The sequence below is a fragment of the Rattus rattus genome, chromosome 16 (assembly GCF_011064425.1).
Source record: "Rattus rattus isolate New Zealand chromosome 16, Rrattus_CSIRO_v1, whole genome shotgun sequence".
In the NCBI taxonomy this organism is placed as follows: domain Eukaryota; kingdom Metazoa; phylum Chordata; class Mammalia; order Rodentia; family Muridae; genus Rattus; species Rattus rattus.
Genome location: NC_046169.1, coordinates 13,967,490 through 13,982,030, shown reverse-complemented (window position 1 = coordinate 13,982,030; position 14,541 = coordinate 13,967,490). Strand labels below are relative to the sequence as shown.

General features: G+C 48.2%; 1 protein-coding gene across 20 annotated transcripts in view; it reads left to right on the top strand.

The window, feature by feature from the left end:
- Positions 1 to 14,541, top strand: part of Sun1 (Sad1 and UNC84 domain containing 1) — a 44,649-nt gene that overhangs the window by 13,530 nt on the left and 16,578 nt on the right. For 9 of the 20 annotated variants that reach the window (XM_032887278.1, XM_032887285.1, XM_032887279.1 and 6 more), the window contains 7 exons: positions 6,121 to 6,315; positions 7,773 to 7,954; positions 9,119 to 9,145; positions 9,247 to 9,426; positions 11,934 to 12,131; positions 12,959 to 13,024; positions 13,313 to 13,423. In XM_032887278.1, the coding sequence (XP_032743169.1) occupies positions 6,121 to 6,315; positions 7,773 to 7,954; positions 9,119 to 9,145; positions 9,247 to 9,426; positions 11,934 to 12,131; positions 12,959 to 13,024; positions 13,313 to 13,423 (959 nt within the window). Of the gene's footprint in view, positions 1 to 6,120; positions 6,316 to 7,772; positions 7,955 to 9,118; positions 9,146 to 9,246; positions 9,427 to 11,933; positions 12,132 to 12,958; positions 13,025 to 13,312; positions 13,424 to 14,541 lie in introns of those variants that run through there. The other 11 variants (XM_032887281.1, XM_032887287.1, XM_032887289.1 and 8 more) reach the window with 6 other exon arrangements.

The following is a 14,541-nucleotide window of genomic DNA, read 5'->3' as shown; positions in this document are numbered from 1 at the left end:
ATCATGAAGGCTGCGAGTGGCTCCTAGAGCTATAGACTTCTGAGTCACCTCTTCCAGTGACTCAGGTGTTAGTCACTGAGTGACTCACTGTTTCAGGCTCCACCCTGTGGCCTCGATTGGAAGCAAGCCAGTTAGTGTGGCCAGTGTTTTGTCACTTGCTTTAATAGTTTGAGCATCCACCAGACCCTGCACTGTCTTTGGACGGCCAAATTCTAGGATCATGCTCGAGACAGGATGTCTGGGTCCTTTGAGCCTCACTAGCTGCGTGTGTGACCGCTCTGCTTGCCGCTCTGTTCCTTCCTAGTTTGCCTTCTCCAAGCTGTCCTGTATGCCAAGGAGAGTCAGTTGTACTACTAGGTTAGGGCATGCCTGGCAGGTCGAAACCTTTGGGTGCCCAGCAAGATGTGAGAGGCCCATGAGTTGTATGCGTTGAGTCATTGTCCACTGGCTTCATTTATAAGGGTAAATCCACAAGAAAACCTAAAGGAAATCAGGAAACATCTAAAGATAATACTGCGCGTGCGTGCACCTTATGTGTGGGCATGTATGCGAGTGTGCAGGTGTGTGTGTGTGTGTGTGTGTGTGTGTGTGTAGGCTAGAGATAGACAAGTGGGTAGCTTTATTCCTACCTTTTTATTCATGCGAGGTCTCACTGAACTCCTAGTTCACTGTGCTTGGCTAGTCTAGGTAGCCTATTTGTTCCTGGGATCTCTACTTTCTGAGCACTGGGATTATGAGCAGGCTGCCATGGCTTTGTGACGGGCGGACGACGCATTGAAGCGCCCTTTTCTCCTGATTGAGACAGCAGTAGGTAACTGTGCTGTGTGACTGCTCTGCTTTCTATTCCCATCCTCGGTCTGTCCCTTGCTGGGCTCAGTCTTCAGATTGGTCATCCCCACTTAGCCACATAGCCCAGGATGGCCTCACTCAAACTCCCAATTATGTGTTAGCCAGGAGCCTGTAGTATGTCAGAAGTAAATGAGTGGCCAGCTCAGGTGACTTCCCCGAGCCTGTCTGGGAACATAGAAACAGTTATTCTTGGTGACTTATTTTTAGCCTTTATGACCTATTTTAAGTACAGTGCTAAAGAATCCATGTGGCCCGGGAGACCTGAGCTTGACTGCCCTAAGGTTTGCTGCATTTGCTCAATTAAGTTTGTGAGGCCTGTGGTGGCAAAGTGTTAGGTGTGTAGATTGGAGTCCAACTGAGGATTTTAATCCTTATCGATATGCTTAAAGTATACAGGACTGAGTAGGCCAGACCAGTCTAGGAACAATGAGGTGGGTGGGTGGTCAGTGAGAGCCATTAGTACTATTCCCAGCCTTACTTTTGACTCTTTGGAGTAGGTAGGATTGACAGTCACGAGAGACATATGGCTGTGGGTAACTTGGTTCCAAAAGTCAGTGAGCATGGCCATAGGCCATGAGCAGCAGGGGTCAGGCGTAAGAGCAGGGTTGGGACGGTGAAGCTGGACTGGCAGAGATGCTGGGAAGGCCCAGCAGGAGACAGTCAGCCTAGGCACAGCTATGGCACAGGGCGTCTGTGGATATAGCTCCAGGCTTCTGGTCCCAGCTCTTCTGAAGGCTTAGGGTCCCCAGCCAGATGCTCAGTGTAGCAGGAGGGAGAGCAGCTGTACCCTGCTTCCCTCCAGTAACATCTGCTAACCCGTTCCAGCACTGCTTCAGCAGCTTTCATATCTTACTTCTCAGCTATCCGAGTGCCTGTCTACACACTCCATGGCTCTAAAATGTCTTTCTCTTAGAAAGTGCCATGCACCATGAGATTTTGGAGTTCTATTTTGCATCAGTTCTGTTTTGTACCAGCTCCATTTTGCCACTGCATTGGCTGTCTGTTGCCTCTACTGATTTACTCTGAATACTAGTCAGAATAGCAGTTTTGATGGGATGGTAACATAGGCCTTTAACCTGAACACCCAAGAGACACAGGTAGGTGGAGTTCTGTCTGAGGCTAGCCTGGCCTATAGAAAGTTCCAGCGTAATTCAGACCCTATCTCCAATAAGTAAATAAATAATAAATAAATAATAAAAAAAAATTTCAAAAGGTTCACAGATCCTTCTTGTGTTTATAGTGAATTTTTTCAAAAGAGGATCTTCACCCTGTGTTTGGAAAGCTGCTTTCTTTCTTAAGTCTGTGACTATTTCCTGTAAAGTGGTGTTAGATCTAGCATGCTGAGCACGTACTGTTTCTGTATGTATACACTTCTCTGTTTTCATATTTGTATGTGAACGCAGATAGGAAGAGAAGGTGTATGTGCATGGTGTGGTGTATTGAGGCCAAGTGTCAGCCGCAGGAGTCATCTACCTTGTGTTTTGATACAGGATCCTAACCTAAGACTCACTGATTGAGGTAGGCTGGCTGGCAGGGATCTGCTTGGTGCTGGGGTTACAATCACAGGCTACCCATAATTTTTTTTTTTTTTTTTTTGTGGGTGCTGGAGATTGAACTCAAGTCCTGCCACTTGTGTTCCAAGCACTTTACTAACTGGTTCATCTCTGCAGCTGTTGATTTTGTTGTTTGAGAGAGGATCTCACGGGCCTGGTGCTCAAGTTCGGTTTTGTATCATTACACTGGCCCCCTCCACTGGCATGGCTCCATGCCCAGTGCTGTGATGGAGTCTTGTGTCATTGTCTAGAGAAGAATTGAGGCTCCTCTTGGAGAATCGAGGTGGCTCGTGTTGTTCTTTGACCCACCTGTTGTCAGCCCAGTCAGCTGCTCACAAGGGTCACAGCAGCTGTTGATGGCCTTTGCCTCCCTCGGAGAGGAAACCTCTCCCAGAAGCCCTCTGGCCCCGAACTGTATGCTCTGTAGACACTGCTTTTTCTCCTCTGGCAGCAGGGAGGAGGCCGCCTACAGGACATGAGATGGCTGCAGTGAGCCAGCCTCAGTGTGCCTGGGAGCCAGGTGGCTGCAGCAGGCCAAATACATAGAAAGCCAAGAGTGGTGGGATTGAACAGAGTCAGCTGCTTGATGCCAAGGCCCTCAGGGAGGAGCTGGTCTGGTGGAGTAGGACATGATGTGGCCAAGTATGCTCACTACTTTTCACTTCGAGCCCTGATGAGAGTCTGGATGCTGGTAAGATCTCCAAGAGAGCCTAAGGTGTGGAAAGTGAAGGACATGACTAAGAAGAAAGGGTCCCAGGAGGTTAGGAGGGACTCAGTACAGAGCACAGGACATGGCTGCAGGATGCTTGTCACTATGGCAGGAAGGAAGGGTGTGTGTCAGGCTTCCCCCTTTGAGGAACTCTGTTTGTGTGTTTGTGTCTGTCTGTCTGTCTGTGTCTGTAGCTGCCACTCAGTAGATTAGAGACTTGTCTGGACCTCCTCCCCTCCCCCCATCTTTCTCAATGTAAAATTTAATCTTTTTTCCTAAAAAGCAAGTTCTTGGAGAGTGGGTCTATAAGAGAACCAAACTGTTTGTTTTCTCAGGATGGTCTTCGTGATTGATCATTAGGGTCTGTGTGTCTTCATCTCCCACTTTGGTTTCCCTGTGCTGGATGGAACCTGTAAACACAGCTACTAAAAATGCTTCAGGACTTGGGAGTTGATGCTGCCTGGAGTGGATGCAGGGCCCCTCCTGCATCTGGCTCTGGGCATCCTTATCTGTGGAAACCATGCGTAGGGGTAAGGGACAGCTGGGTAGTCGGTGACACACTAAACTATAGTCCCTATAGAACTGAGGATGCAGCAGGTAAACAACAGAGACCTGGGAACTGTCACGTCCAGTTCTGCATTCGGAGGTCAGTAGGGTGGCTTTCTTCCTTCCCTTTTGTGAGTCAGTCCCAGACACTACTGCCCTATCAAGACTGTGAGTCTTTATTTCCCAGCACACAGAGAAAGTGGGAGAACTATTATCTAGATAGTTTTTGAGCTTACGTGTTTTATAGAGACTTACGTGAGTTTTTTTTCAGCACAGTGTGTCAGCCTTATCATCAATGGGGAAAATATGGACAGAAGCCTTTGAGGAGGGTGTAGTTTGGCTCAGTTTTGCAGGTCTCGGGCCCTAGTCCTTGGCTCTGCTGATCCTGGACCATGGGACATGTGACAGAGCTGAGTTGCTTATATCACTGATGAACTAGAACCGGGACGTGGGAATCACTGGAGACCAAGGGTAGTTCTGAAAGGCACAGTCTCAGTGACTCCTTCTTCTAGTCAGGCCTACCTGTGGTTTCCGGAATGCTCCAAATCAATGCCTGCAGCTGTAGACGAGACATTTACCACACAACCTGTGGTGTCATTTCATATCCAGACTGCAGTAAGCACTGGGAAGGGGCAGCTTCTGTTTTCTGGGTTCCGTGTGGGAGACCTCTCCTCTCTTGCTGGACGGTCTGGTCCTGTGCATACAGAATGGCAGGAGACAGCCTGTTCTCCTCCCACCACACCACAGAGTCAAACACTCGCTGAGCCGTGAGGATCCCTTACCCAGCAGCTAAATCTGAGGGTGAGTGTGCGCTGAGGAATGGGAGCAGAGACGGTGCTCACCTTAGTCACGTTCTGTCGCTCTGAAGAGACACAGTGACCAAGCAGCTCTCATAAGTAAGTGAAGGCTTTTAGTCAGAGACTTGCTTACAGTGTCGGGGGCCTGGCCCATTCTTGTGCCAGGAAGCATGGCAGCATGCAGGCACACATGGCACTGCAGAAGTAGTTGGGAGTTCCATGTCCTAGTGGGCAGACAGTGGGCAGAGGAGCACTGGCCTGTTGTGGGCCTTTGAAAGCCTAAAGCCCACTTTTCAGTCACACTTCTTCAAGACCACACCCACTCCAACAAAGCCATCCTCCTAATCCTTCTCCAAGAGTCCCACTCCCTGGTGTCAAACGTTGTAATATGAGTCTGTAGAGGCCATTCTTATTCAAACTATCACAGCGCTGGTCTATATCTGCAAGATTAATTCTGATGTAAAATGTAATCTTTGTAAACTAAAGCCATAATTGTACAAAATGCTTTGCTAGAAGGAAGTTGTCTGATTATAGGGTTCATTGAAACTAGCTAGCTAGTGTTTTCATTAAACACATGCTGTCAACTCCTGTCTTATCCTGACCTTGAGCTGGTACACCAGAGTATCCTAAAGGTCAAACCTGTGAAGCCACGTGTACCGCTTTCTGAGTGGTCTGACTAGTGGCGCTTACCAGCCTGGCTTGGTGATCTATCTGTAAGGTCTTATATCACCCAGACCCTTGAGAGCCCTCGTGTTAGCAGGCATGCGGCTAGAAAGCCACTGGCTCCGCATGGCTGCTAGGGCTGCCCATAAAGCAGCGCTCCCAAGGGCATCTGTTGTTCCCTGCCCACCTTGTTGCTCCTCTTATGTTCTCCTGATGTGTCCAGCTGATTCTCCCCCCTCTCCCTGCTGCCTCACACTTACCTGTCGTCACTCTTATCATGGTAGCTTCTCCTCCAGGGTCACTGGTTTCCTTGTGTCTTTTTTTTTTTTTTTTTTTTTCTTTTTTTTTTTCGAGCTGGGGACCGAACCCAGGGCCTTGCGCTTCCTAGGTAAGCGCTCTACCACTGAGCTAAATCCCAGCCCCTTCCTTGTGTCTTGATGAAGATGGGTACTGCTGATGGGGTTAGCACAGTCTTACCCTAGGGGTATCTGAGTGGGCAGCCAGCTGGCTTCTGGCCTCAACGAACCGGGTACCACACAGAGTGGTGGTGCATCATTCTATCCACTGTACTGGCTGGCAGCTGAGAGGGAGGCACCGGAAGTGACAGGCTTCTCCCTGGCTCAGAGAGATCTTATCTTAATCTAGCTTCAGTTCATGAAATGTGTGTTCTGGGGCTTTCCATTTTCATCTCAAGAACATGCTGCTGAATTCACTCTTAGTCTCTGCAGTGTCACTGTCTTGTTAGTTGTCCCATCCGACCGGTGTCTGCTTATAAGGGTGCTCTGATTTTACCATTCCCTGTGGTTAGGGATTCTAACAGTCTTGGCCTGCCCTAAACAACTGTTCTCAGAGGAAGTCCCAGGCCTACCTGTCTGGGGTCTGCAGGTGAAGAGGGTTGGCAAAAGCAGATACCTACCCTTACAGTGCAATGAAGTTAGCACTCAGGAGTGTTGCAGCTCCTTGCCTGGCCACCAGTGCTTCCTCCAGCCATGTCTTCCTCCAGTTCTAGTTATTCTTCGGATGCTCTGGATTTTGAGACTGAACACAGATTGGAACCTGTATTTGACTCTCCAAGGATGTCCCGCCGTAGCTTGCGCCTGATCACAACAACAGCTGCATACAGCAGTGGGGACGGCCAGACTGTTGACACTCACATCAGCACCAGCAGGGCCACCCCAGCCAAGGGGAGAGAAACCAGGTGAGCATTATATCGCTTGTCTTCATAGCTGTCAACCCCCCTGGCTTTTCAGATTATCAAACCAAGCTCTTCCCCTGAAGTTGTTTATGCACACATATGCAGATCTGCCCTGTGAACTGACTGAACTTTGTTCTGGAATGCTCGAAGTATCTGCTGTCTACCTGAAGAGTAGAGCTGATGGTGATGTGTGTGAGATGGCAATGCAGATGCACTTCTCATGGTCACAGTCATAAGCCACCTCATCCTGGCATGAGCTGAGCCTCAGTGGCCTACGGAAGTAGGAAGTGGAGTCTTACTGGGTCCATGCTGCTGATCTGTCATAGCCAACTCAAGCCTGTCTGTACATGTGTTAGCTGCATGCCTGTGCATGCACAGTGACTGTCCAGTGCGTTTTGTCTCTGTTCCCTTCATGCCTCGTCTTCACCGTAGCTGCTGGCAGTAGTTCCCGCCGTCTGTGCCTTGTTGAGACGGAACAGAAGTGGCACTCTTTAGTTGGTTTTGCGCATATGAAACTTGCATTACCTTCGAGATTGTGGCACTTTGTTCACACTACCTGGGGCCCTGTGGTAGTGTGCCCCAGTCTGAGACGTGCAGGCTGTAAGGTAAAATGTCAGGCTATTGACTTGTAGTAGCTGACTCACAAGAACAGCGTGCTGTCAGGCCACCCAGAGGTGTGGAGGTGCCCGAAGCTACAGTTCCTTGGACTCGAGACCAGGGCAGTGACTGTGGTATATATTAGTACTGGCCCTCATCACACCAGTTTCCTGCAGGAGGTGGCTTGGGTGCCTTTGGCCTGTGTATACCCACTCAAATCACCTGATGCAAGATGTTTACATTTGGATTTTTGTTGTTTTGTTTGTTTTGAGACAGAGTCTTATCATAGCCAGGGCTGGCCAGAACTCACAGAGGTCTGCCTACCTCTGTCTCCTGATGGCTAGGGTTAAAGACAAGTGCCACCACATCCAGCTGTCATTTGTTTTGGGGCTGCTGGGTTGTGTGATGAGATTAAAGGCAGAAGTTCCTTCAGTTAGCCATCAGTTGCTAGGCTTGGTGACTGCTAGATGCAGAAGGTAATAGGGCTATTTGTGTGCATGCTGTTACTTGATCAGAAAGGGAGGTGGCATGGTCAAATGTATGGGCTTTAGCATCTGTTTAATTCCTGAGTCATTCTTTATTTTCAGGTTATTTCAAGTTTGAGCCAATGTTGGGTTGTCGGGCCCAGAATAGTCTGAAATTATTTTGTGTTTACAGTTTTAGAACAAGTTCTTGAACTCGAGCTTAAAAACAAAATTCCTTTTTTTAGATTAATGGATGTTTAGATTATATCAGACACAGCATAGGAAAATGACTTGTCTAAAAATGCCGTGTGTATTCTCTGGCACAAATTTTATGTTGGTAAAAGTCTAATGATGCTATATTTTCTAAGCAAAGTCTAAAAATGCATTTCTTCCTTGTAGGACAGTCAAACAGAGAAGTGCAAGCAAGCCAGCTTTTAGTATCAACCACCTGTCAGGGAAGGGCTTGTCCTCAAGCACAAGCCATGACAGCTCTTGCAGCCTGCGGAGTGCCACGGTGCTGCGGCATCCTGTGCTAGACGAGTCTCTGATTCGTGAGCAGACCAAAGTGGACCACTTCTGGGGTTAGTCTCTAGAGACAGATCATCCTCATCCCCAGTGTGGCTGTCCCTGCAGTTGTTCTGGGAGGGAGCCCAGTGAGGTCAGGGTCTCCAGGAGGGGTGTGGATGCTGCCTTCATTTGCTGCCTCTGTGGTGGCTTGGGTGAGGTGTTAGTACTGCTCACTTAAACTGATTAAGCAGGCAGTAGTCCTGCGGCCATTCTTAACATGGCATACTTAAATTTGGTATGAAAATCCTGGTATGTTCTAGAAAGCACTAAGCAACTAGACAGATACTTTTGAGTCATTAGAAAATACTTAGTGTAAGTTAGTCATGACTGTATATTCCTATAATTCAAACACCCAGGATGTGGAGGCAGGAGAATCAGAAGTTCAAGCCAATCCTGAGCTATGTAGTGAGTTCAAGGCAAGCCTGAGCTCTAGAAGACCCTTCCTCAAAAAAACAAAGGACTTGCTGTAAAGCAGTCAGTGTTGGAAGGCAAGAGGCTGTGCCAGACTCAGATATAGAGCCATCTGAACCCTCAAGGTGACAATGCCATGTCACCAAGGCTGTGCACACAGACACACAGCTCTTCTGCTAAGAGCCACAGAGCTGCCTGCTAAGGTCACCTATGCTCTGGGTGCCCTGCTGGGGGAGTTGGGAGAGCCAACTTAGTTCTTGGAGTCCTGATGCTCAGTCAGGGAGCTTGTCTTGGGCCTGGGGCCATGCATGCTATAAGTTAAAAGCCCAGAAGCACCAGACAATGGTAGTGCACACCTACAATCTCAGCTCTCAGGAGGCAGAGACAGAAAGAACTCTGAGTTCGAAGCCAGCCTGGTCTACAGAGTGAGTTCCAGGACAGCCAGGGCTACACATAGAAGAAATACTGTCTCAAAAAACTTTAAAAAAAAAAATTTATATATATATATATATATATATATATATATATATATATATATTCATTCCATAAAACTAGCTAGATCTAGGTCTTCCCCTTTTCTGTCCTTGAGGGCCAGAATGCGTTGGAGTGCAGGGCTCTTCCGTGCCACTGCCTTTGGGTGACAGGAATACAGAGCATCTTAGGAATAGACCCCAATAATGCCACAGCGTAGCACTGGCCTATCATTGGGCACAGTTGGTGGGGTTGGTTGTATTTCACAGTGTAATGTGTGTGTGTGTGTGTTTCAGGTCTCGATGATGATGGCGACCTTAAAGGTAATTACTTTGGGACTTTGTACACTTTTTAAACTAGAAGCCATTGCTAGGCAGTCCATAGATAGTGATCAACAGCTTTCATTGCCCTTTTGCAACCTCAGGTGGAAATAAAGCTGCCACTCAGGGAAATGGTGAACTGGCAGCAGAGGTGGCGAGCAGCAACGGATACACCTGCCGTGACTGCAGGATGCTCTCAGCTCGGACAGACGCTCTCACAGCCCACTCTGCCGTCCACGGGCCCACCTCAAGGGTTTACTCCAGAGATAGGACTCTCAGACCCCGTAAGTCTGCTTCTGTAGTTAGTAAAAAGGTGGCTCTGGCTTGTTCTTTCCTGGTGAATCTGACTGTGGCCGAGGGTGTGGCCCCTGGTTTAGTGTTTGCTAGCTCTGTGCTCCATTCCCAGCACAGGTCCTGGTGTCTGGCACTGTTTGCCTCACAGTTGAACTCGGTATTCTCACAGAGTCAAATAGGCCCAAATTAGCTCTGTCCTACTTGTCACTTCCCAGTCTGTGGCTCTGTGGTTAATATTTTTGTACCTGGAAGTAGTTCCGATTTGGTAAATTTGGACTTTACATGAAAAAAAGAACGTTCCTACTTCTGTGGCTTCTAACTCGGGTGCTTCTCTGTGTCACCCAGACAGCCCAGATACTCGGGTAGCTGTAGCACCAGCAGTCGTGCCGCTGAGAGTGAGGGCCCTGGTGTGATGCTTTGAGACAGAGGTTCCCTGGGAGGGCAACTTAGAGCCTGGCATCTGGGGAGTGGCATCTGGGACATAATAGAGGTGGGCGCCAACATCTTGTCCTTTCTACCAGATACAGAGGCTATCACAAGAGGCTGAATGGGCAGGTTGGTTTGGACTGCTTGAACTTTCTCCTAAACACTGAGAACAGCCATAGCCCCTCTGTGTTCCAGGCACGATGCTGGGCCTTCCCCTCCATGAGTGTCATGGGAAGGCCAAGAGCAGGCACTGAAAATTGAGTCCTTATTGCTCATGTCTAGTTTCTTCTGTTTCTGCAGTCCTGCTCTTCTGTCCAAGGCTTCGTCAGCACTTTAACATTAATGTCACACAGGGAGACATAGAAAGGGAAGAGACAGGTGACTGGACCAAGTGATAGTGCTTCTCCTCATCTATGGGAGTGTGAGAGCCACAGTAAACTTGGTGCCTCCCTCTGGCCTTGCATTACTGCACTCTCACTGGGTCAGGGCTCATCCCAGATGGCACCAACAGCTTCCTTTGCACAGCTGAGAGACAGGGCAGGGGTTGAGCTGTACAGGTATCCCTGTCCCCACACTGCCCTGGAGCTTTGCTATACTGTTCCAGTCAGTGCCAGGCGGTGCTGCTGTGCGCTCTTTAGTTCAGCCCTCCAGCAGCTTCTGCTTCCACTTGACGAGACAAAACTTGTAACAGAAAGACCACGGTGTGGCCCAGCAGTGCAGCCTGTGCACTGAGCTGTGCGGCTTTAAGAGTTTGTATGCTAATTGAGATTATTTTGGTGCCTGTACTGTGTGCTGTTTCAGTATAAAGATATGCTCCTACCTACCTTCGATAAAGGTTGGCCCGCCTTGCCATCCATGCAGCAAACAAGGGTTCCTTTCCTTCTTTTACTTTTTGGTCCTGGGTATTGAGCCCAATGCCTTGCACCTGCCAAACACATGCTCTGCCACATGGCTCCAGCCTTGACACCCTCCTACCCTTGCAAACTCAACAAGTTTTTTCTTGCTCACATCTTGCCAGTGCGGTGAATGTCTGATTATCTAGGAGACCACCAAGCAGGTCTCTAGCAGTCCCTCCAGGCTGTGAGGGCCTGTGCACAGGTGGCCGTGGGAGCCTCTTGACCTTGGGCAAACTGCCCAGCTTTGTGATTTTGCAGTACAGCACTCCGATTGGAAAATAGCTCTTTCACTATTATTTTGACCAAAAAAAAAAAAAAAAAAAAAAACCAAAAACCAAAAAAAGCCAAGATTAATAATAATAATATTTATTACTACTTTACACGTATGTGTGTTTTGCCTGCATGTTTGTGTATCATGTGTGTGCAGTGCCCTGCAAAGGTCAAAAAAGGTTGAATCCCCTGGGACTGGAATTATGGGTGGCTATGAGCCACCATGTGGGTGTTGGGAACTGATCTGGATCCTCTGGAAGGGTTTCTTCCTCCTGAGCTGTTTCTCTAGCCCTCTTCTGAAATTTCAAAGTTATAGTATTTTCTTTCAAATCACACCACTCAGACTTCACTGATAAATGGTGGCCTGCTATTCAAGTTCTGAACATACTGAGCATGTCTGGGCTCGGGAGAAAGCAGAAGAAGCACTTCACGGGCCATGGGTCTCCAGTGCCCCACAGATGCCCAAGAGATGGCCAGCAGCTGCCGTTCCCACTGTGCTCCACACTCTGCCAGGAAGCCACTTTCCAACAACAGTTTTGAAGACATGGTTTACAGCATTTCTCTCCACATGCTAGGTTCACAGAAAAGTCTTCTGGAGCCCAGCATGGCAGGAGCAGGGAGCCTTCAGTGTGTGCCTCCTTGGCTCGGCATCCTCACGGGGTGGGACTCGAGGTGCTCAGCTGCTGTGCCAGAGCCTGAGATCTCAGTTATGGAGAGGCCACCACAGCACTTCCTCTACATCTCCAACGGGCTCACCGGTGGATGTTCTTCTCAGCCGGTCTCTTCCCGAGTATCCAGTTTTAAAATGCTTTGCAACTTGGCTTTTCTTAAAAGTTTGACCATCTGGTTTGTTGGGTAAACAAATCCGTGGGAAGAAGTGACGCGTGTTCATGGTTTTCCACTAGGCGGTGCGTCCTTTTACCTGGATAGGACTCTGTGGCTGGCCAAGTACACCTCCTCCTCCTTTGCGTCATTCATAGTTCAACTTTTTCAAGTGGTTTTAATGAAGCTCAATTTTGAATCAGAAACTTACAAATTGAAAGGCTATGAATCCAGAGCTTATGAATCACAGAGCTATGAGACAAAGAGCCATGAGTCAGAAGGTATTTAAATGTTTTTTTTTTCTCCTTTCTCCACTGAATCATGCTTTCAAGGTGGAGAAAGCCCTGCTTCTTCTGAGGCTCTTTTGCATCTCCTGCAGGCTCCATGCTGCTCTCTCAGCTGTTTTCTGTGGCTCTTCCTCCCGTGGGAGCTTGTCAAGTGTTGGTGTAGCCTGTTAAAGTTCAGCTTCGTGAAAATTGGTCAGGATTTAGGCTTTAGAATCTTATTATTGTATGCACAGGTACTCGTGGAGATCAGAGGACAACCTTGCGAAGTTGTTTCTCTCTTTCAGATTTGAGTGGCTTTAAAAAAAAGTAGGCATGGGGTATGGAGGGCTGCCTCAGCAATTAAGAACACTTGTTGCTCCTGTGGAGAACCTGAGCTTGGGTCCCACACCCACACTGGAGGCTTATACCCTCCTGTAACTCCAGTATGAGGATCTGAGACCCTCTTCTGGTCTTTGGGAACCCTAACCCTAACCTGCATGAATGTGTGCATATACAAGTACACATAATTAAAAATTTAGGTAAAAATAAAAAAGGTTAATGAGCTCAACTTTTAACTTTAAGCAAAACCAGTTCATTTGCATGCCAGTTGGACCCCCACTTGAGAAAACCTTTAGGTAAGCCTGTCTTCCCTCGTGATGGCTAATGCATATTAACAGCCTGCAGCTTTCTGGTCTTCCTGTTGCCTGTGCTCACCTGTGTGGTGGGAGCCATCAGCATCTCTGACACTCCTGAGGCATGGTCTCTGGTCACACCGGCTTTATAGGGCATCTGGCCCTCAAGCTGACTGTGAGCTTCCTAAGCCCCTTCTGCGTGTGTTGCAGCCCATCTCGGTCACTGTGGGAGGATGACTGCCGGAGAACTTTCCAGAGTGGACGGGGAGTCCCTGTGTGAGTACAGCTTCCTCTTTCAAGATGGTGCTGGTCTTGGAGGGCCCAGTCCCATCGTAATACTGGGCCTCCAGCCATGCAGAAAGAACAGCCCACCCTAGCTTATGGCTTCACTGACATGGCTGGTCTGGCTGCCACCAGCTCTCAGTACTGGAAGGGAGTCATCCCCAGACCATGCCTGCTGTGATTTAGGGCGATAGTTTCTGAGGTTCTCGAACATTCTGTGCAGTATTCTGATTGAGATTTGCATATTAACCTGTCACTCCACTCCTTGTCACCACACCACAGGTGATGACTGTAAGGGGAAGAAGCACCTTGAGACACACACAACCACCCACTCGCAACTGTCCCAGCCACACAGGGCGGCAGGGGCCATGGGGCGCCTCTGCACCTACACAGGTTATATCTTGTACCTTGTTCTGTTTGTTCTTGCTGAAAGCGCTGATGTGTTTGTTTGGTTTATTTGCACTGCCAGTGTCACGGAGAAGGTAAAAGAATAGCTGTGAAGGAGAGATGGGTTCCATGGTTAAGAGCACTGACTGCTCTTCCAGAGGTCCTGAGTTCAATTCCCAGCAACCACATGGTGGTTCACAGTCATCTGCAATGGGATCTGATTCCCTCTTCTGGTGTGTCTGAGGACAGCTACAGTGTACTCATGCATAAAATAAATTTAAAGCAAAACCAAAACCCAACAGCTATGGTTTACAATACAGAGAAACAGCTGGGCATGTTGACATAGGCCTGGGGTCCCAGCACTCTGGGGGCCAAGGCAAGAGGACTGTATGCACTCAAGGCCAGCATAGGCTATGCAGTGGGACCCTATCTCAACAGCAGTAGGAGAAACAATGCACAGAGTCTCTTTAGAGGACTTTGTGAACTTAACTTAGTATGGGCTCACTGACACTTGTGTTAACCAGTGCTCTTATAGTAACTTCCAGCCCCAGGAAGTGCCCACAGAGTTCTTCCCAACCATGCCTGTATCTATAACATGCCATTTGGGAACGGCCCTAGGTCAGCATTTTTTGTTTTGTTTTTGTTTGGTTTGGTTTTTAAACTGAGTTTCAGCTTGAGTTGTCTCAGCTTAAGGCAGAGGCAAGAGAATCACTACAAATTTATGGCCAGCTTACTCTATATACATAGTGAATTTCATGTCAGCCAGAACTAGAGCAAAATCCTGTCTCAAAAGATCTGCCTCATAAACAGGAGTGGTAGAATAAAGACAAAGCGATGCTCCATTTAAGAAGTCTTTGGGGCTGCATTGATGACGCCATAGTTAAGACCACTGGCTCTTCCGGAGAACCCAGGTTCCATTCCCAGCACCTCCATTGTAGGTCACAGCTGTCTGTAACTCTAGTTCTGGGGGATCCCATGTTCTTTCTGGCCTTCACAGGTGCCAAGCCTACCATATGTACAGGCACATGCAGGCAAAAGTTATAAAACAAAAATGGAAATAATTTAAAAGATTTTTAATCCTCCGTAAGCCACACCCCTTGTTATCTGTTATGTTAAAATAATTT